Raw genomic sequence first — 22204 nt, forward strand, 5'->3', positions numbered from 1 at the left:
TGGAGCAGGCTAGCTCCACAGAATAAATCTCCATGGTAATTTATACCATAACATATCCTCCTGCCCCCTATCCATCTTTAGTGCAACTGGATTACGGATCAATTGAGCCAGGATCACCAAGATATCCTGGCTTAATCCCTTATCCTAGTTTTGTGCAACAGGCCCCTGGAAAATAAGAAGAAATACACACACAAGTTTGTTTTACTATCCTTGCTGGGATCAAAGAATTGATTCCCATTCAAAATCATATTTCCCCAACCTAAACCTAACTCATAAACATAATCCCTAACCCTAATTGTAACCCTAAACCTAAAATAGCCTTTTTCTTTGTGGGGACCGGCAAAATGTCCCCACTTGTCCAAATGTTCCTTGTTTTACTATCCTTGTGAGGACTTCTGGTCCCCACAAGGATAGTAAAACCACACTCTCTCACACACACACACACAGCTTCTGCACTCGCGATAGAATGTGGGGGCGGGAGCATGAAAGAGAAAATGAAAGCAGAGACAAAGAGCAAGGGAAGGATGATGAAGCTACATGAGGTAAACGAATACAAACATGGAATTAACCTCCATTCTAGACCTCCCCCAACTCAGGAAACAGCTAGCTGGGGTGCTAGGGCAACATGATTACTGCTCTATCGTGTTAGTGCTGAACTTACTAATGTTAAAACAAACTTGTTTTGCAGGGCATGATTCTGTGTGTGGGGTGAGTGTGCGCAAAGATGGGCAGTATTTCTGTCACATGTATTTGAAATATCTATTTCAATTACTTTTAAGAATGTTGTCATTTGTATTACACTGGGCTGAACTACACTCCAATGTATTTTGTTACAAGATACTTTCGAGAGCTGTATTTTGTATTTTCAAAATGCAATTTTTGTTCACCATTTGGTGGCCCCCTTTCACCCTACATTGGTATCAGAAGTCTGATGGCACTATGGTGTGATGAGAGCGTCCGATAAATGAACTAACTATAAACTTACATATATTTAAAAATGAACAATTGCAAAGCATGCTGAGTATTATTCTACTGAGCTCCGCTCTGAACAAAGCCAATAATTAATACCTAGTGTATTTTGCAGTTCATTTTGGTATGTTCATTTTCACATATACATTTACATTTTGGCCGTTTAGCAGACACTCTTATCCAGAGTGACTTACTATTTACAGTCAGTGTATTTAACTAAGGTAGAGTAACAACAACATATCACAGTCATAGCAAGAAAACGTTTCTGTAAACTTTACTGAGAATGTTGTCACGTTCCTGACCTGTTTTCCTTGTTTTTGTATGTGTTTAGTTGGTCAGGGCGTGAGTTGGGGTGGGCATTCTATGTTGTGTTTCTATGTTGGGTTAAATGTGTTGCCTGATATGGTTCTCAATTAGAGGCAGGTGTTTGACGTTTCCTCTGATTGAGAACCATATTAAGGTAGGCTGTTCTCACTGTTTGTTTGTGGGTGATTGTTCCTGTGTCTGTGTCCGTTGCACCACACGGGACTGTTTCGTTTGTTCATTCGTTTGGCTAGTCTTTCCTGTTCGTGCGTTCTTCGTGTCTATATGTAAGTTCTTATGTTCAGGTCAGTCTACGTCGTTTGTTATTTTGTAATCAATTCAAGTGTTCTTCGTGTTTCGTCTTTCATTTATTAAATTCATTATGTCTACATACCTCGCTGCGTGTTGGTCCGATCCATGCTCCTCCTCGTCCGAGGAGGAGGAATATGACGAACGTTACAGAATCACCCACCAACAAAGGACCAAGTGGCGTGGGAGAAAGCAACAGCGATCACAGGATTCATGGACATGGGAGGAAATATTGGACGGTAAAGGTCCATGGGCACAGCCAGGAGAATATCGCCGCCCCAAAGCTGAGCTGGAGGCAGCGAAAGCAGAGAGGCGGCGTTTTGAGGAGCTAGCTCGGAAGCAGGAGAAGGATCTGGGCTACACTACGTGGGAGGAGATCGACAGGTGGGCGATCGACCCAAGGAGAGTGCCGGAGCCCGCCTGGGATTCTCTGGCGCAGTGTGAGGAGGGATACTGGCGAATGGAGGCAGCACGACGACACGGTAGGAAGCCTGTTAGTCAAGGCCAAACATTTCTTGGGGGGGGGGGGCTAAAGGGTAGTGTGGCGAAGTCAGGTAGGAGACCTGCGCCAACTCCCTGATCTTACCGTGGAGAGCGAGAGTATGGGCAGACACCGTGTTATGCGGTAGAGCGCACAGTGTCTCCTATACGTGTGCATAGCCCGGTGCGGGTTATTCCACCTCCCCGCACTGGCAGGGCTAGATTGAGTATTGAGCCGGATGTCATGAAGCCGGCCCAACGCATCTGGCCACCAGTGCGTCTCCTCGGGCCGGCATACATGGCACCAGCCTTACGCATGGTGTCCCCGGTTCGCCTACATAGCCCAGTGCGGGTTATTCCACCTCCTCGCACTGGTCGGGCTACGGGGAGCATACAACCAGGTAAGGTTGGGCAGGCTCAGTGCTCAAGGGAGCCAGTACGCCTGCATGGTCCGGTATATCCGGCGCCACCTCCCCGCCCCAGCCCAGTACCACCAGTGCTTGCACCAGGCTTCCTGTGCTTCTCCAGAGCCCTGTTCCTCCTCCACGCACTAGCCCTATGGGGCGTGTCTTCAGCCCGGTACCACCAGTTCCGGCACCACGCACTAAGCCTCCTGTGCGTCTCCAGAGCCCTGTTCCTCCTCCACGCACTAGCCCTATGGTGCGTGTCTCCTGCCCATTACCACCAGTGCCTACACCAAGCACTAAGCCTCCTGTGCGTCTCCAGAGTCCTATGCGTCCTGTTGCTGCTCCCCGCACTAGCCTGAAGGTGCGTGTCCTTAGCCCGGTACCTCCAGTTCCGGCACCAGCCCTACAGTGCGCCTCAGCCGGCCAGAGTCTGCCGTCTGCCCAGCGGCGCCCGTCTGCCCAGCGGCGCCTGAACTGCCCGTCTGCCCAGCGGCGCCTGAACTGCCCGTCTGCCCAACGGCGCCTGAACTGCCCGTCTGCCCAACGGCGCCTGAACTGCCCGTCTGCCCAACGCCGTCTGAGCTGTCCGTCTGCCAAGCGCCGCCTGAACTGCCCGTCTGTCCTGAGCCTTCAAAGCCTCCCGTCTGTACTGAGCCTGCAAAGCCGCCCGTCTGTACTGAGCCTTCAAAGCCGCCCGTCTGTCCTGAGCCTTCAGAGCCGCCCGCCAGACAGGAGCCGCCAGAGCCGTCCGCCAGCCATGAGCCACCAGAGCCGTCCGCCAGCCATGAGCCGCCAGAGCCGTCCGCCAGCCATGAGCCGCCAGAGCCGTCCGCCAGCCATGAGCCGCCAGAGCCGTCCGCCAGCCATGAGCCGCCAGAGCCGTCCGCCAGCCATGAGCCGCCAGAGCCGTCCGCCAGCCATGAGCCGCCAGAGCCGTCCGCCAGCCATGAGCCGCCAGAGCCGTCCGCCAGCCATGAGCCGCCAGAGCCGTCCGCCAGCCATGAGCCGCCAGAGCCGTCCGCCAGCAGCCAGAGCCGTCAGCCAGCCATGAGCAGCCAGAGCCGTCAGCCAGCCATGAGCAGCCAGAGCCGTCAGCCAGCCATGAGCAGCCAGAGCCGTCAGCCAGCCATGAGCAGCCAGAGCCGTCAGCCAGCCATGAGCAGCCAGAGCCGTCAGCCAGCCATGAGCAGCCAGAGCCGTCAGCCAGCCATGAGCAGCCAGAGCCGTCAGCCAGCCATGAGCAGCCCCTCAGTCCGGAGCAGCCCCTCAGTCCGGAGCAGCCCCTCAGTCCGGAGCAGCCCCTCAGTCCGGTGTTGCCCCTCATTCCGGTGTTGCCCCTCAGTCCGGTGCTGCCCCTTAGTCCGGTGCTGCCCCTTAATCAAGTGGGGTTAATTTGGAGGGTGGCCATTTGGAGGAAGATACAGAAGCGGGGTTTGACTATGGTGGGGTGGGGACCACGTCCAGAGCCGGAGCCGCCACCGTGGACAGATGCCCACCCAGACCCTTCCCTAGACTTTAGGTGGTGCGCCCGGAGTTCGCACCTTGAGGGGGGGGGGGGTTCTGTCACGTTCCTGACCTGTTTTCCTTGTTTTTGTATGTGTTTAGTTGGTCAGGGCGTGAGTTGGGGTGGGCATTCTATGTTATGTGTTTCTATATTGGGTTAAATGTGTTGCCTGATATGGTTCTCAATTAGAGGCAGGTGTTTGACGTTTCCTCTGATTGAGAACCATATTAAGGTAGGCTGTTCTCACTGTTTGTTTGTGGGTGATTGTTCCTGTGTCTGTGTACGTTGCACCACACGGGACTGTTTCGTTTGTTCATTCGTTTGGCTAGTCTTTCCTGTTGTTCTTCGTGTCTATATGTAAGTTCTTATGTTCAGGTCAGTCTACGTCGTTTGTTATTTTGTAATCAACTCAAGTGTTCTTCGTGTTTCGTGTTTCATTTATTAAATTCATTATGTCTACATACCTCGCTGCGTGTTGGTCCGATCCATGCTCCTCCTCTTCCGAGGAGGAGGAATATGACGAACGTTACAAATGTTGTTGCTGTTTGGGCCGGCTACTTGCAAATGTATTTGAATAAAATACATTAAAAATACTTTTATTTTGTAGTTTATTTTGATACATTCATCTTTATGGTATTTTGTGCTTTAAATTTTACAACATATTAACACCTCACTGTGTGAGATCCTAGATGAGATTCACTGTTGCTGTTTTTAATAACAATAACATAGCTTCTTCTTTTGTCTTCAGGTTCGAGAAAGAGCTGCTGAACATTTCAAGTCAATTCTACTGGCCTGTTGCTGTAAGCTTAGACTACACTCCTTCTGAAGTCTAATGATTGACAGATATCTACATTCTGAAAAGAAACGGAATGCCAGTACACCATTTGCTGCCTTCGAGTGATCTTTAATATCCTTATCTTTACAGTAGTCAGCCAACAACTTTTCCACCATAATGTTCTGGGTCAGGTTCTTGGTTCTGGCCCTCCTGTCTCTGGCTGGTGTGACCCAGACCTCCTCTAGCCCAACCCAGACCTCTGAGCCCCCTAACCCCACTGAGGAGCAGCCTCCCTTGAATACGGGAAGCCTCTCATTCCCTTGGAGCCACCTCCGTCTTCCGGAGTACATTGTTCCGCTCCACTACCACCTCCTGCTCCACCCTAACCTCACCATACTCAGCTACATCGGTACCGTCAGGATAGAGCTCCAGGTTCAGAACAATACCAACTGGGTGGTGCTGCACAGCAAGGGGCTTCGTATCACTACGGCAACTGTGCTGGACCAGAACCTGGCTCAACTGTCAGACCAGGTAAACTACTCCCTCAGCACTAAACTATCATGCCCAGTTTCTAACAATGTTCCCACTTCTGACAACTCTGTCTAATGACTACCGTGTGTGTGTTCGTGTGTGTCCTCAGGTTCTCCCTGTTCTCCACAACCCTACCCATGAGCAGGTTGCCATATTCTCTCCCAGAGTGCTCACTGGTGGGCAGAAGTACTTCCTGTTTCTGGAGTTTGGGGCGGAGCTAGGAGAGGGCTTCTATGGCTTCTACAGGAGCACCTACAGAACCAGCACCGGAGAGACACGGTACGGAATGTGTGTACTTGTGTGTGTATATATGTGTGTGTGAGGTATACTAAATGTACACGGGCTCTGTGTAGGCTACCTCACTCTCCATCTCCATGTGGGGGAGAAAGGCTGACACTCCTCATATAAACACAGAAACTACTGGTATGAGGAGAGACATCAAATGAAACTCCTTGTATTTTTTCTTTCTCTCCCGCCATTCCACCATCCCTCCTATCTCCCCCTACTTCTATCTCTCCAGGACCCTGGCCTCCACTCATTTTGAGCCCACCAGTGCTCGGATGGCGTTTCCCTGTTTTGATGAGCCTAGCTTCAAGGCTAACTACTCTATCAGTATCAGGAGGAGCCCAGCACACACCGCCCTGTCCAACATGCCTGTAGTGAGTAAACACACACACACACCATGGTGGAGATGTAAATCAAATCACATTTATTTATATAGCCCTTCTTACATCAGCTGATATCTCAAAGTGCTGTACAGAAACCCAGCCTAAAACCCCAAACAGCAAGCAATGCAGGTGTAGAAGCACGGTGGCGAGGAAAAACTCCCTAGAAAGGCCAAAACCTAGGAAGAAACCTAGAGAGGAACCAGGCTATGAGGGGTGGCCAGTCCTCTTCTGGCTATGTCGGGTGGATATCATAACAGAACATGGCCAAGATGTTCAAATGTTCATAAATGACCAGCATGGTCAAATAATAATAATCACAGTAGTTGTCGAGGGTGCAGCAAGTCAGCACCTCAGGAGTAAATGTCAGTTGGCTTTTCATAGCCGGTCATTAAGAGTATCTCTACCGCTCCTGCTGTCTCTAGAGAGTTGAAAACAGCAGGTCTGGGACAGGTAGCACGTCCGGTGAACAGGTCAGGGTTCCATAGCCGCAGGCAGAACAGTTGAAACTGGAGCAACAGCACGGCCATGTGGACTGGGGACAGCAAGGAGTCATCATGCCAGGTAGTCCTGAGGCATGGTCCTAAGGCTCAGGTCCTCCGAGAGAGAGAAAGAAAGAGAGAATTAGAGAGAGCATACTTAAATTCACACAGGACACCGGATAAGACAGGAGAAGTACTCCAGATATAACAAACTGACCCTAGCCCTCCGACACATAAACTACTGCAGCATAAATACTGGAGGCTGAGACAGGAGGGGTCAGGAGACACTCTGGCCCCATCCGATGATACCCCAGGACAGGGCCAAACAGGAAGGATATAACCCCACCCACTTTGCCAAAGCACAGCCCCCACACCACTAGAGGGATATCTTCAACCACCAACTTACCATCCTGAGACAAGGCCGAGTATAGCCCACAAAGATCTCCGCCACGGCACAACCCAGGGGGGGCGCCAACCCAGACAGGAAGATCACGTCAGTGACTCAACCCACTCAAGTGACGCACCCTTCCTAGGGACGGCATGAAAGAGCACCAGTAAGCCAGTGACTCAGCCCCTGTAATAGGGTTAGAGGCAGAGAATCCCAGTGGAGAGAGGGGAACCGGCTAGGCAGCGACAGCAAGGGGGTTCGTTGCTCCAGAGCCTTTCTGTTCACCTTCACACTCCTGGGCAAGACTACACTCAATCAATGACCCACTGAAGAGATGAGTCTTCAGTAAAGATTTAAAAGTTGGGACCGAGTCTGCGTCTCTCACATGGGTAGGCAGACCATTCCATAAAAATGGAGCTCTATAGGAGAAAGCCCTGCCTCCAGCTGTTTGCTTAGAAATTCTAGGGCCAATTAGGAGGCCTGCGTCTTGTGACCGTAGCGTACGTGTAGGTATGTACGCAGAACCAAATCGGAAAGATAGATAGGGGCAAGCCCATGTAATTCTTTGTAGGTTAGCAGTAAAACCTTGAAATCAGCCCTTGCCTTAACAGGAAGCCAGTGTAGGGAGGCTAGCACTGGAGTAATATGATAAAATCTTTTGGTTCTAGTCAGGATTCTAGCAGCCGTATTTAGCACTAACTGAAGTTTATTTAGTGCTTTATCCGGGTAGCCGGAAAGTAGAGCATTGCAGTAGTCTAACCTAGAAGTAATGGATTAATTTTTCTGCATTGTTTTTGGACAGAAAGTTTCTGATTTTTGCAATGTTACGTAGATGGAAAAAGCTGTCCTTGAAACATGGTAGACAACATGGTGGCAGGCAGATCATAGTGTGTTAGTGTACAGTGCCTTCAGAAAATATTCACACCACTTGACTTTTGACACATTTTGTGTTACAGCCTGGATTTAAAATAGATTAAATTGAGATTTTTTTTCATTGGCCTACACACAATACCCCAAAATGTCAAAGTGGAATTATGTATTTCGACATTTTTACAATGTACTACAAATGAAAAGCTGAAATGTTTGAGTCAATAGGTATTCAACCCTTTTTTTATGGCAAGCCTAAATAAGTTCAGGTGTAAAAATGTGCTTAACAAGTCACATAATAATTTACATGGACTCTGTGTTCAATAATACTGTTTAATAGGATTTTTTAATGACTACCAAATCTATAATTATCTGTAAGGTCCCTCAGTCGAGCAGTGTATTTCAAACATAGATTAAACCACAAAGACCAAGAAGGTTTTCCAATGCCTCACGAAGAAGGGCACCTATTGATATATGGGTAAAAAAAAGCAGACATTGAATATCCCTTTGATCATGGTGAAGTTATTCATTACACTTTGGATGGTGTATCAATGCACCCAGTCACTACACAGATACAGGTGTTCTTCCTAACTGAGTTGCTGGAGAGGAAGGAAACTGCTCAGGGATTTCACCATGAGGCTATTGGTGACTTTAAAACAGTTACAGAGTTTAATGGCTGTGATAGAAGAAACACTGAGGATGGATCAACAACATTGTAGTTAATCCACAATACTAACCTAATTGACAGAGTGAAAAGAAGGAAGTATGCACAAAATAAATGTATTCCAAAACATGCATCCTGTTTGCAACAAGGCACTAAAGTAATACTGCAAAAAATGTGGCACAAAGCAATGAACTTTATGTCCTAAATACAAAGCATTATGTTTGGGGCAAATCCAATACTACACATTACTGAGTACCACTCTTTATATTTTCAAGCATAATGGTGGCTGCATCATGTTATGAGTATGCTTGTAATCATTAACTTTTTTGGGATTGGGGGGCAGTATTGAGTAGCTTGGATGAATAAGGTGCCCAGAGTAAACTGCCTGCTACTTAGGCCCAGAAGCTAGAATATGCATATAATTGGTAGATTTGGATAGAAAACACTCTGAAGTTTCTAAAACTGTTTGAATGATGTCTGTGAGTATAACATAACTCATATGGCACGCAAAAACCTGAGAAGAAAATCCAACCAGGAAGTGGGAAATCTGAGGTTTGTAGTTTTTCAAGTCATTGCCTATCCAATATACAGTGTCTATGGGGTCATATTGCACTTCATAAGGCTTCCACTAGATGTCAACAGTCTTTAGAACCTTGTTTCAGGCTTCTACTGTGAAGGGGGATCGAATAAGAGCTGTTTCAATCAGGGGTCTGGCAGAATGCCATGAGCTTAGTCAGGCGCGCGGCCGTGAGAGTTAGCTGCGTTCCTTTTCAATTCTAATTGAAGGAATTCTCCGGTTGAAACATTATTGAAGATTTATGCTAAAAACATCCTAAAGATTGATTATTTTCATCGTTTGACATGTTTCTACGAACTTTAATATAACTTTTTTAACTTTTCTTCTGAACTACGTGATCGCGCATTGAGCTTTTGGATTACTGGGCTAAACGCGCGAACAAAAAGGAGGTACTTGGACATAAATTATGGACTTTATCGAACAAAACAAACATTTATTGTGGAACTGGGATTCCTGGAAGTGCATTCCGATGAAGATCATCAAAGGTAAGTTAATATTTCTAACGCTATTTCTGACTTTTGTGACACCTCTCCTTCTTTGGAAAATGGCTGTATGTTTTTCTGTGGCTAGGTGCTAACCTAACATAATCGCAAGGTGTGCTTTCGCCGTAAAGCCTTTTTGAAATCAGACACTGTGGCTGGATTAACGAGAAGTTTATCTTTAAAATGGTGTATAATACTTGCATGTTTGAGGAATTTTAATTATGAGATTTCTGTTGTTTTGAATTTGGCGCCCTGCAATTTCACTTGCTGTTGGCGTCTCACATATCCCAGAGAAGTTTTAAGGACTGCAGAGTTTTTCAGGATAAAAAATAAACAGAATGGTGCTAAGCACAGGCAAAATCCTAGAGGAAAACCTGGTTCAGTCTGCTTTCCACCAAAACACAAGGCCAGATCTACACTGGAGTTGCTTACAAGAAGACAGATAATGTTGCTAGGAGGCCGGGTTACAGTTTTGACATAAATCAGCTTGAAAATCAATGGCAAGACTTAAATGGTTGTCTATCAATGATCAACAACCAATTTGACAGAGCTTGAAGAATTTTAAAAAGAATAATGGGCAAATATTGTACAATCCAGGTGATCAAAGGTCTTAGAGACCTACCCAGAAAGACTCACCAGCTGTAATCACTACCAAAGGTGATTCTAACATGTATTGAGTCAGCGGTGTGAATACTTATGTAAATTAGATATTTCTGTATTTCATTTGAAATAAATTAGCAAACATTTCTAAAAGCATGTTAACACTTTATGGGGTATTGTGTGTAGACGGGTGATAACAATTTTAATGAATCAATTTTGAATTCAGGCTGTATCACAACAAAATGTGGAATAAGTTAAGGGGTATGAATACTTTCTGAAGGAACTGAACATTACAATGTGTGTGTGTTTTCCCTCTAGGAGCAGACAGTGGTCCTGGATGATGGACTAATGGAGGATCGTTTTGCTGTGAGTGTGAGGATGAGCTCCTATCTGGTGGCCTTCATCGTGTGTGACTTCAGATCTGTCAGCGCAACAGCTGCTTCAGGGGTCAAGGTAGGTATGACTGGGGGCAGGGGTCAAGGTAGGTATGACTGGGGGCAGGGGTCAAGGTAGGTATAACTGGAGGCAGGGGTCAAGGTAGGTGTGACTGGGGGCAGGGGTCAAGGTAGGTATGACTGGGGGCAGGGGTCAAGGTAGGTATGACTGGGGGCAGGGGTCAAGGTATGTATGACTGGGGGCAGGGGTCAAGGTAGGTATGACTGGGGGCAGGGGTCAAGGTAGGTATGACTGGGGGCAGGGGTCAAGGCAGGTATGACTGGGGGCAGGGGTCAAGGTAGGTATGACTGGGGCAGGAGTGTGTATGTGGGTGTGTGTACATGTATGTACGTGCAATGTGTGTATGTGTGAGAATACAGAACATAACTTTAATAATGTTTCAGGTTTCTGTCTATGCTGCTCCTGAGAAATGGCAGCAGACCCATTACGCTCTGAAGGCTGCAGTCAAACTACTGGAGTTCTACGAGAAATACTTCAACATCAGCTACCCACTACCTAAACAAGGTACTGAAATATATCAATATCATCTACCCACTACCTAAACAAGGTACTGAAATATATCAATATCATCTACCCACTACCTAAACAAGGTACTGAAATATATCAATATCATCTACCCACTACCTAAACAAGGTACTGAAATATATCAATATCATCTACCCACTACCTAAACAAGGTAACTAAATACTTCAATATCAACTACCCACTACCTAAACAAATCAATATCAACTACCCAACTACCCACTACCTAAACAAATCAATATCAACTACCCAACTACCCACTACCTAAACAAATCAATATCAACTACCCAACTACCCACTACCTAAACAAGGTAACTAAATATATCAATATCAACTACCCACTACCTAAACAAGGTAACTAAATATATCAATATCAACTACCCACTACCTAAACAAATCAATATCAACTACCCACTACCTAAACAAGGTAACTAAATATATCAATATCATCTACCCACTACCTAAACAAGGTAACTAAATATATCAATATCAACTACCCACTACCTAAACAAATCAATATCAACTACCCACTACCTAAACAACGTAACTAAATATATCAATATCAACTACCCACTACCTAAACAAGGTAACTAAATATATCAATATCAACTACCCAACTACCCACCACCTAAACAAGGTAACTAAATATATCAATATCAACTACCCACCACCTAAACAAGGTAACTAAATATATCAATATCAACTACCCACTACCTAAACAAATCAATATCAACTACCCACTACCTAAACAAGGTAACTAAATATATCAATATCAACTACCCACTGCCTAAACAACGTAACTAAATATATCAATATCATCTACCCAACTACCCACTACCTAAACAAGGTAACTAAATATATCAATATCAACTACCCACCACCTAAACAAGGTAACTAAATATATCAATATCAACTACCCAACTACCCACCACCTAAACAAGGTAACTAAATATATCAATATCAACTACCCACCACCTAAACAAGGTAACTAAATATATCAATATCAACTACCCACTACCTAAACAAATCAATATCAACTACCCACTACCTAAACAAGGTAACTAAATATATCAATATCAACTACCCACTGCCTAAACAACGTAACTAAATATATCAATATCATCTACCCAACTACCCACTACCTAAACAAGGTAACTAAATATATCAATATCAACTACCCACCACCTAAACAAGGTAACTAAATATATCAATATCAATATCATCTACCCAACTACCCACTACCTAAACAAGGTAACTAAATACTTCAATATCAACTACCCACTGCCTAAACAAATCAATATCAACTACCCACTACCTAAACAAATCAATATCAACTACCCACTACCTAAACAAGTTAACTAAATATATCATTATCAACTACCTACTTCCTAAACAAGGTAACTAAATATATCAATATCATCTACCCAACTACCCACTACCTAAACAAGGTAACTAAATATATCAATATCAACTACCCACTACCTAAACAAATCAATATCAACTACCCACTACCTAAACAAATCAATATCAACTACCCACTACCTAAACAAGTTAACTAAATATATCAATATCATCTACCCAACTACCTAAACAAATCAATATCAACTACCCACTACCTAAACAAGGTAACTAAATACTTCAATATCAACTACCCACTGCCTAAACAACGGAACTAAATATATCAATATCAACTACCCACTACCTAAACAAATCAATATCAACTACCCACTACCTAAACAAATCAATATCAACGACCCACTACCTAAACAAATCAATATCAACTACCCACTACCTAAACAAATCAATATCAACTACCCACTACCTAAACAAGGTAACTAAATATATCAATATCAACTACCTACTTCCTAAACAAGGTAACTAAATATATCAATATCATCTACCCAACTACCCACCACCTAAACAAGGTAACTAAATATATCAATATCAACTACCCACCACCTAAACAAATCAATATCAACTACCCACTACCTAAACAAATCAATATCAACTACCCACTACCTAAACAAATCAATATCAACTACCCACTACCTAAACAAGGTAACTAAATATATCAATATCAACTACCCACTACCTAAACAAGGTAACTAAATATATCAATATCAACTACCCACTACCTAAACAAGGTAACTAAATATATCAATATCAACTACCCACTACCTAAACAAGGTAACTAAATATATCAATATCAACTACCCACTACCTAAACAAATCAATATCCACTACCCACTACCTAAACAAATCAATATCAACTACCCACTACCCACTACCTAAACAAATCAATATCAACTACCCACTACCTAAACAAGGTAACTAAATATATCAATATCAACTACCCACTACCTAAACAAGGTAACTAAATATATCAATATCAACTACCCACTACCTAAACAAGGTAACTAAATATATCAATATCAACTACCCACTACCTAAACAAGGTAACTAAATATATCAATATCAACTACCCACTACCTAAACAAATCAATATCCACTACCCACTACCTAAACAAATCAATATCAACTACCCACTACCTAAACAAGGTAACTAAATATATCAATATCAACTACCCACTACCTAAACAAGGTAACTAAATATATCAATATCAACTACCTACTTCCTAAACAAGGTAACTAAATATATCAATATCATCTACCCAACTACCCACCACCTAAACAAATCAATATCAACTACCCACTACCTAAACAAGGTAACTAAATATATCAATATCAACTACCCACTACCTAAACAAGGTAACTAAATATATCAATATCAACTACCCACTACCTAAACAAGGTAACTAAATATATCAATATCAACTACCCACTACCTAAACAACGTAACTAAATATATCAATATCAACTACCCACTACCTAAACAAATCAATATCAACTACCCACTACCCACTACCTAAACAAATCAATATCAACTACCCACTACCTAAACAAATCAATATCAACTACCCACTACCTAAACAAGGTAACTAAATATATCAATATCAACTACCCACTACCTAAACAACGGAACTAAATATATCAATATCAACTACCCACTACCTAAACAAATCAATATCAACTACCCACTGCCTAAACAACGGAACTAAATATATCAATATCAACTACCCACTACCTAAACAAGGTAACTAAATATATCAATATCAACTACCCACTACCTAAACAAGGTAACTAAATACTTCAATATCAACTACCCACCACCTAAACAAATCAATATCAACTACCCACTACCTAAACAAATCAATATCAACTACCCACTACCCACTACCTAAACAAATCAATATCAACTACCCACTACCTAAACAAATCAATATCAACTACCCACTACCTAAACAAGGTAACTAAATATATCAATATCAACTACCCACTACCTAAACAAGGTAACTAAATGTAACGGATGTGAAATGGCTAGCTAGTTAGCGGGTACGCGCTAGTAGCGTTTCAATCAGTTACGTCACTTGCTCTGAAACCTAGATGTAGTGTTGCCCCTTGCTTTGCAAGTGCCGCGGCTTTTGTGGAGCGATGGGTAACGACGCTTCGTGGGTGTCAGTTGTTGATGTGTGCAGAGGGTCCCTGGTTCGCGCCCGGGGCGAGGGGACGGTTTAAAGTTATACTGTTACATTGATGCTGTTGCTGCGGAAAAGGAGGAGGTTGAAAGGGGGGTGAGTGTAACGGATGTGAAATGGCTAGCTAGTTAGCGGGTACGCGCTAGTAGCGTTTCAATCAGTTACGTCACTTGCTCTGAAACCTAGATGTAGTGTTGCTCTGCAAGGGCCGCGGCTTTTGTGGAGCGATGGGTAACGACGCTTCGTGGGTGTCAGTTGTTGATGTGTGCAGAGGGTCCCTGGTTCGCGCCCGTGTCGGGGCGAGGGGACGGTTTAAAGTTATACTGTTACATAAATATATCAATATCAACTACCCAACTACCCACTACCTAAACAAGGTAACTAAATATATCAACTACCCACAAAAATATAAACGCAAAATGTAAAGTTTTGGTCCCTCGTTTCATGAGCTGAAATAAAAGATCCTAGAAATGTTCCATAAGCACAACATTTTTTCATGGCAAGTATGTTCATTTGAACCAGTTTGCTGCAACAGGAAAATAATTGTACAGCAACAGGAAATGGGAATTATTATGTGGATTATAATTCATGTACAATTTGGTAGGGGGTGATACATTTTTCGTAAGGGAAAATCAAGTCAGAAGTTTTAAGTGGAAATTACAAACTTCAGAAGCATTTTTAAACCGCAAATACAACAAGTTCTCCTGCAACATGGTGATCAAATTAAGATCCTACATCTATCTATTATTTTGAATGCTAGACAGTGAATAACATTATTTAATGTATTATATAGATCAATAAAAACAAAGACAGATATGATTTTTACTAGTATAATGTGTGTTTCTCAGTTTTATGTCATTGGTGTAACTGCTTACAAAAATATCAAGTTCCACAATTCAAGTTGTATTAATCGTATGTAAGGCGAACACATGGTATACACCGTCCAACAACATGCTTACTTGCAGGTTCCTTGTCTACAATGCAACAACAATAAGAAATAATAAAATATAAGAATATGAACATAAAGTAATTGGCTCAGTAGAATATAATAAATATTTCAGCATCACTATAATACAGGAATGCATTATTTGGCAATCTAATAAGAGTATGGTAGTAATTGTGATGTGTTTCATGAGTGTGTGGATGAGTGCAAATATACATGGGCTTTGAGCATTCTCTCCAGTGGCAAACTGTTATTGTGGGAGGGATATTTAAAAAATGTATTAGCTAATCACACCCTTTTAGTATGTCATCAATTTGAGGCTTCCATCCCTCTGATAAGCTGCTGTGTGTAAATCTGAAGTGTCACTTGGTGTTAGTCAATTGAAATTAAGTGGACATAACATTGTGAGCAAAATGATTAATCACATCACTTTAGTAAATGTCTTTTAAAGGTTTGATGACCTTAGATTTGAGCATTTAAGGCCTGCATTTCAGAAAATCCAAATGTATCTAAAATGTCTCATTGGTGTTACCATCATTGATCTTACAACTCCTACTGGTGTCACAATGTTATCAAAATGGTACACATTATTTAAAGCCATTAAGCTACCATATTGGTTATTTTAGAATGGGAAGATGTACCCAAATACATTTAAATACAAATCTAGAAAAATGAAGTAACATTTTTCCAAAATGCCTTGCCCAAAGGCCACCGTAATTCAAGAACAACCCAGTTGCTTAAACAAGACAATCATTCTAAAGTACTGCCTGCCTCCCCCTCCAGACCTGGTGGCTATCCCAGACTTTCAGTCCGGAGCAATGGAGAACTGGGGTCTGATCACCTTCAGAGAGACGAGCCTGCTCTACGACCCCACCACCTCCTCAGCCTCTGATAGGCTCTGGGTTACCAAGGTGATCGCCCATGAGCTCGCCCACCAGGTAATTCAGACAGGTTAAGTTCACAGTGTAGAACAGGAAGTAGCCAGTCATGGCAATGATTTAGATTTTATATGATATGACTACAATGACATGAAGAGGGATTAACAGTGATGCCATGAACCTCTGGATTCTTCAGGAAGTTTATCTGCACTGGAAGACAAATGGAACTCCTATCTTCTCTTGACATCTCTCATTGTCTGTCCTCTCCTGCCTGCCTGTCTGTCTGTCTGTCTGTCTGTCAGTGGTTTGGGAACCTGGTGACCATGGAGTGGTGGAATGACATCTGGCTGAACGAGGGCTTCGCCACGTACATGGAGTACATCTCAGTGGACACCACATACCCCAAACTCAGAGTGGTATGATCCTGTTACTCACTTGTTGTACACATCCTTAGCCCGAGTTCACAATATGAATGTTTTTCAAATGATCTCGACATGTCCCTGAGGGAAATTCTTGTTGTAACTGTGCCTTTTTTAATCTCTTAGGAGGACTATCTTCTGGACACCTGCTTCGTTGCGATTGGTCGAGACTCTCTAAACTCCTCCCGCCCCATCTCCAGTGTAGCTGAAAGCCCTACACAGATTAAAGAGATGTTCGACACAGTATCCTACAATAAGGTAGAAAAACACGCATACACACAAGCACACGTTTTCTATTTCATAGCTTTCATGTCTAAAGTATTGGATCAGGCCCCCAGTGTTGATGTACTTTGTTGTTTGTTCCACCAGGGGGCATGTGTCTTGCACATGCTAAGACACTACCTGACTGACCAAGTGTTCCAGATTGGAATCATGCGTTACCTTCGCAGGTACAGCTACAGCAACGCTCGCAACCAGGACCTGTGGGACAGCCTGGCCAACGTTCGTAGATCGATCAAATGATACATCATTTTTTGATCCCTGCAGGTTGCTTTAGTGTGTAAATGTGAACTGCTGTGTTGTTGTTCTCAGACATGTTCAGAAGCGGAGTTCACCTCTGGAGGACACTGCTACAGCAACAGCCAGGCAGCTAAGAACACAGTAAACACACCTCTCTTTACATAACAGTACAAGACCAACAGTCTGACCATTACAAACAGGTACTCTGATTGAACTGTGTGATGTTTACCTGTGGGTGTGGTTTTGATGTGTGTGTGTCAGTACCTGTACGCCAGGGAGCACCTGGACCTGACGACCATGATGAACACCTGGACGCTGCAGACAGGTGTGCCCTTGGTAACGGTTGCTAGACAGGGGTCTCGTCTGGTGCTGAAACAGGAGAGGTTCCTGAGGACCACACATCCGTCTGATCCAGCATGGCCCAGCCTGCAGCAGGGGTAAACATACACACACACACTCACTCTGATGGTCAGGTGTTGTGAGGTCATATTCCTTCACCTCATCCCTCCCCTCTCTGATCTCTGTGTGTTAGGTACCTGTGGCACATCCCTCTGACATACAGGACTGACACCTCAACTAGCATTCACAGACACCTCATGACCACACTCACAGGTAAGACGCCTCATGACCACACTCACAGGTAGGACACCTACTGACCACACTCACAGGTAGGACACCTACTGACCACACTCACAGGTAGGACACCTACTGACCACACTCACAGGGAAGATAATTGCTTTCTCTCCTCAGTGTGGAGCTTGCTGTGGAGTTGATTGACTGATTGACTGGTGGTTTCACTAAATGATTGATCGCTGTGTCTCTCCTCTCCTCAGACAGTGTGGAGGTGGGGGAGGAGGTGGGCTGGGTGAAGGTGAATGTGGACATGGCTGGTTATTACCTGGTCCACTACGATGGTTCAGGCTGGGATGACTTGATACAACTACTGAAGGACAACCACACAGCTCTCAGCTTCATGGACAGAACACACCTCATACACAACGCCTTCCAACTCACCACGTAAGAGACCTGTGTGTGTGTGTGTGTGTGTGTCCATGCGATTATGTGAATAGACAACACAAACACTCTTTTGTTTCTGACATCTCTCTATAATATTTCTATAGAGCAGGTCGGCTGTCACTCGATAAAGCCTTGGACCTTATTGGTTACCTGCGATCAGAGAGTCACACTGTGCCCCTCCTCCAAGGGTTGGCCTACCTGGAAGCCTTCTACAGGATGGTGGAGAGGATGGACATGCCTGACGTCACACAAAACCTCAGTGTAGGGCACATACAGAAACACATAAAACATTAAATAAATCTCAAACATTCTGTTTCAATTACATGAAGTTTGAGTAGTGTGTGGTCTGATGTCCTCTCTGTGTGTGTGGTCTGATGTCCTCTCTGTGTGCGGTCTGATGTTCTCTGTGTGTGTTTTCTGCAGACGTACATCCTGTGGTATTTCCGTGGTGTGATTGACCGTCAGACGTGGAGCGACAAGGGCTCTGTGTCTGAGAGGCGGCTGAGGTCGGAGCTCCTCTCTCTGGCCTGCCATCTAGGAGACCCCCTCTGTCTGGAGCAGGCCCAGCGCAGCTTCACACACTGGCTGGACTCCAACAGCACACTCAGGTCTGTCTTTCTTACTGTCTGTCAGCTATTTGAGAGAGTAGTTACATCCCATGGACAGCAACATACAGTACTTTGTTCAATCCCTGACCAAATCAAACTTTTCCTGCCTGCAGAAGTAAACCATGTCCTGTCTGTGTCTCTCTCTCCACCAGCCTGCCTGCAGATGTGACAGAGACAGTGTATTCAGTAGGGGCCCAGGAGGACAGTGGCTGGGCGTCTCTCCTCCACATATACACTCTTTCCCTCTCAGAGACACACAAACACAAGATCCTCTCTGCCCTGGCCAGCAGCAGAGACACAAACAAACTACACAGGTACGTATAGTCTTCTATACTCTGTCAATTCAATTCAATATGGTCTCAGACCTTACATTCCGTTTGTGTGTGTGTGTGTGTGTACCCCAGGTTGTTGGAGCTGGGTCTAGAGGGGGAGGTGATCCGTACCCAGGACCTGGACTCCCTTATCGTCATGGTAGCCAGGAACCCCAGGGGACATCATCTGGCCTGGAGCTACGTCCAGAAATACTGGAGCACCCTGGTGGACAAGTAGGTGGTAGAGACGGAGGGGAAGGGGAGAGAGGGAAAGGGAGGGGGCTGGAAGAGACAGGCAGAGGGAGAGAGAAACTAACACTCAGGAGGAGAGATAGGTAGAGTCTATCCCTGTGGTAGAGAATGAGAGAGGGAAAGGGAGAAAGATGTACTGGTGAAAAAGTAGGTATTAGTTGACCAGCAGTCCCATAGCCTGGGTGCTTTAGCCAACCTGTGATGTTACCTCTTGTTTCTACCCTGCAGGTTCCAGTTGGGATCGTTCTCTATTAGAAACATCATCATCGGCACCACAGGCCAGTTCTTCTCAACAGAGGAACTCACTGAGGTGAGATTATTGATCTGTTAGTGGCAATATCATTCTCAACAACTAGACCCTGACCCTGGAAATGTATTGTATCAGTAGCAATGTATGAGCGAGGGTGTGTGTGTCCCAAAGCCCACGGCCATGCTTACCAAGAGTGTGTGTGTACCCTAGGTGCGTGTATTCTTTGAGTCGATTCATGAGCAGGCGTCTCAGCTGAGAGTCACTCAGGTTGCCATGGACAACATCCAGAAGAACATCCTCTGGATGCAAAGAAACCTGGGAACTCTGAGGAGCTGGCTGAACCAACAGATAGACTGAAGAGAGAAATGGGGGAGGGGTGGGGGGAGAGAGAGAGCAATAGAAAATGAGCTTGGTGTTTTATAAAGCTTAATTAGAGCTTTGATTTGTAATTATGAATATTTGTGAGATAATTGAGTGTATATACTTTGGTCATGTCTTTCAGTTTACATCAGGGATTTGGAAATGTTTTTGTTGAATTTGGTTAAGATGTTTGATAATAAAATGTTGTGAAAGTATTATTTGAAGAGCAGTAAGTAGGCCAGGATCATGTTGAATTACACAGAGTAAGAGCAAATTAAATACAAACAGAAAACCCTTTTTAGCTGTGAATGTAGGAGTGGTCTGAAAATAAAACATCACAGGACAGAATGAAGCTTGGCCTCTGCATGGCCTCACACACTACAACCTCACAGCCACTAGTGGGAGCAGACTGTGATAATTTAGTGTGAAACAGATGTGTGTAAACATATTGCAATGTACACATTTGATCACTGTTATCAGCAGAACATTTTAATGTGCAGCAGGAAATGCAAATTATAGTGTATTCAAGGTTTAAAAAGGCTTCTAAAGTTAGCAATTTCCACTTTAAAATGTCAGACTTGATTTCCCCTATCAAAACATTTACCAACCCCTACAAAAATGTACATTAATTATAATCAACATATTAATTTACATTTCCTGTTGCTGCATGATTATTGTCCTGCTGTCAGAAGCAGGGTCAAACTAAGATCTGTATCTATGTTGAGAGTTGGTTTAGTTGGTTTCCAAAAGACAGACATATCTTTCACCTATAGTGAAAGATAGTTGGTTGAATCATATCAAATAAAATGCTATTCGTCACATGCTTTGGAAACAACAGGTGTAGACTAAATGCTTACTTACGGGCCCTTCCCAACAATGCAGAGAGAGAAAAGAGAAATATTAGAAAAGTAATAATAGTTACAATAAATACACAATGAGTAATGATAACATGGCTATATACACAGGGTACCAGTACTGCGTGTATGTGCAGGGGTACAAGGTAATTGAGGTAGATATGTACAGTCGTGGCCAAAAGTTGAGAATGACACAAATATTAATTTTCACAGTCTGCTGCCTCAGTTTGTATGATGGTAATTTGCATATACTCCAGAATGTTATGAAAAATGATCAGATTAATTGCAAAGTCCCTCTTTGCCATGCAAATGAACTGATTCCCCAAAAAACATTTACACTGCATTTCAGCCCTGCCACAAAAGGACCAGCTGACATGTCAGTGATTCTCTCGTTAACACAGGTGTGAGTGTTGATGAGGACAAGGCTAGAGATCACTCTGTCATGCTGATTGAGTTCAAATAACAGACTGGAAGCTTCAAAAGAAGGGTGGTGCTTGGAAGCATTGTTCTTCCTCTGTCAACCATGGTTACCTGCAAGGAAACAGGTGCCGTCATCATTGCTTTGCACAAAAAGGGCTTCACAGGCAAGGATATTGCTGCCAGTAAGATTGCACCTAAATCAACCATTTATCGGATCATCAAGAACTTCAAGGAGAGCGGTTCAATTGTTGTGAAGAAGGCTTCAGGGCGCACAAGAAAGTCCAGCTGTCACGTTCCTGACCTTATTTCCATATTAAGGTAGCCTGTTTTCACTGTTTGTTTGTGGGTGATTGTTCCTGTTCGTGTGTTCATCTGTTCTGTGTTCCTATGTTCAGGACTGTAGCGTTTTCGGTTCCTTTTGTCAGTTTGTTGTTTTTGTTCGTCGTTTAAATATCCTAATTAAAATATGGATTTTCATCACGCTGCATTTTGGTCCTCCTCTCTTTCACCCGAAGACAGCTGTTACAGAATCACTCAACAACAAACAGTGAAAACAGGTTACCTTAATATGGTTCCCAATCAGAGACAATGACAAACACCTGCCTCTGATTGAGAACCATATTAAGCCAAACAACAAACCCAACATAGAAACACAAAACATAGAATGCCCACCCAGCTCACGTCCTGACCAACTAAACAAAGACTAAACAAAGGAAATAAGGTCAGGAACGTGACACCAGCAAGCGCCAGGACCGTCTCCTAAAGTTGATTCAGCTGCGGGATCGGGCCACCACCA

The 22204-nt window shown here is 43.9% G+C and overlaps 1 protein-coding gene across 3 annotated transcripts; it reads left to right on the top strand.

Moving 5' to 3' along the window:
• The first annotated feature begins 488 nt into the window (after positions 1-488).
• Positions 489-21888, top strand: LOC129826445 (endoplasmic reticulum aminopeptidase 2-like). Of its 3 annotated transcripts, XM_055887184.1 has the most exons (22): positions 495-542; positions 689-708; positions 4721-4772; positions 4898-5278; positions 5388-5557; positions 5799-5937; positions 10322-10456; positions 10843-10963; positions 16304-16458; positions 16701-16814; positions 16944-17075; positions 17187-17318; positions 17409-17477; positions 17598-17773; positions 17869-17948; positions 18170-18353; positions 18458-18614; positions 18777-18961; positions 19114-19275; positions 19366-19506; positions 19753-19834; positions 19985-21888. In XM_055887184.1, the coding sequence occupies exons 4-22, from the start codon at positions 4925-4927 to the stop codon at positions 20129-20131; spliced, it is 2835 nt and encodes a 944-aa protein (XP_055743159.1). In that variant the 5' UTR covers positions 495-542; positions 689-708; positions 4721-4772; positions 4898-4924; the 3' UTR covers positions 20132-21888. The 3 variants fall into 3 exon arrangements, with proteins under 3 accessions (XP_055743156.1, XP_055743159.1, XP_055743158.1); XM_055887183.1 differs by lacking the exon at positions 689-708 and having other exon boundaries at positions 501-542; XM_055887181.1 differs by lacking the exon at positions 689-708 and having other exon boundaries at positions 489-542; positions 4721-5278.
• The last annotated feature ends 316 nt before the right edge of the window (positions 21889-22204 follow it).

The sequence above is a fragment of the Salvelinus fontinalis genome, chromosome 28 (genome assembly GCF_029448725.1).
Source record: "Salvelinus fontinalis isolate EN_2023a chromosome 28, ASM2944872v1, whole genome shotgun sequence".
In the NCBI taxonomy this organism is placed as follows: domain Eukaryota; kingdom Metazoa; phylum Chordata; class Actinopteri; order Salmoniformes; family Salmonidae; genus Salvelinus; species Salvelinus fontinalis.

What these genes read in the sequence shown, in the direction of transcription:
- LOC129826445 (XM_055887181.1), top strand. Translation starts at nt 4,925, where the DNA reads ATGTTCTGGGTCAGGTTCTTGGTTCTGGCCCTCCTGTCTCTGGCTGGT. An exon ending in ACGTCACACAAAACCTCAGT is followed by an intron (nt 18,615 to 18,776) that starts GTAGGGCACATA and finishes TGTTTTCTGCAG; the next exon opens with ACGTACATCCTGTGGTATTT. An exon ending in TGGAGCACCCTGGTGGACAA is followed by an intron (nt 19,507 to 19,752) that starts GTAGGTGGTAGA and finishes TCTACCCTGCAG; the next exon opens with GTTCCAGTTGGGATCGTTCT.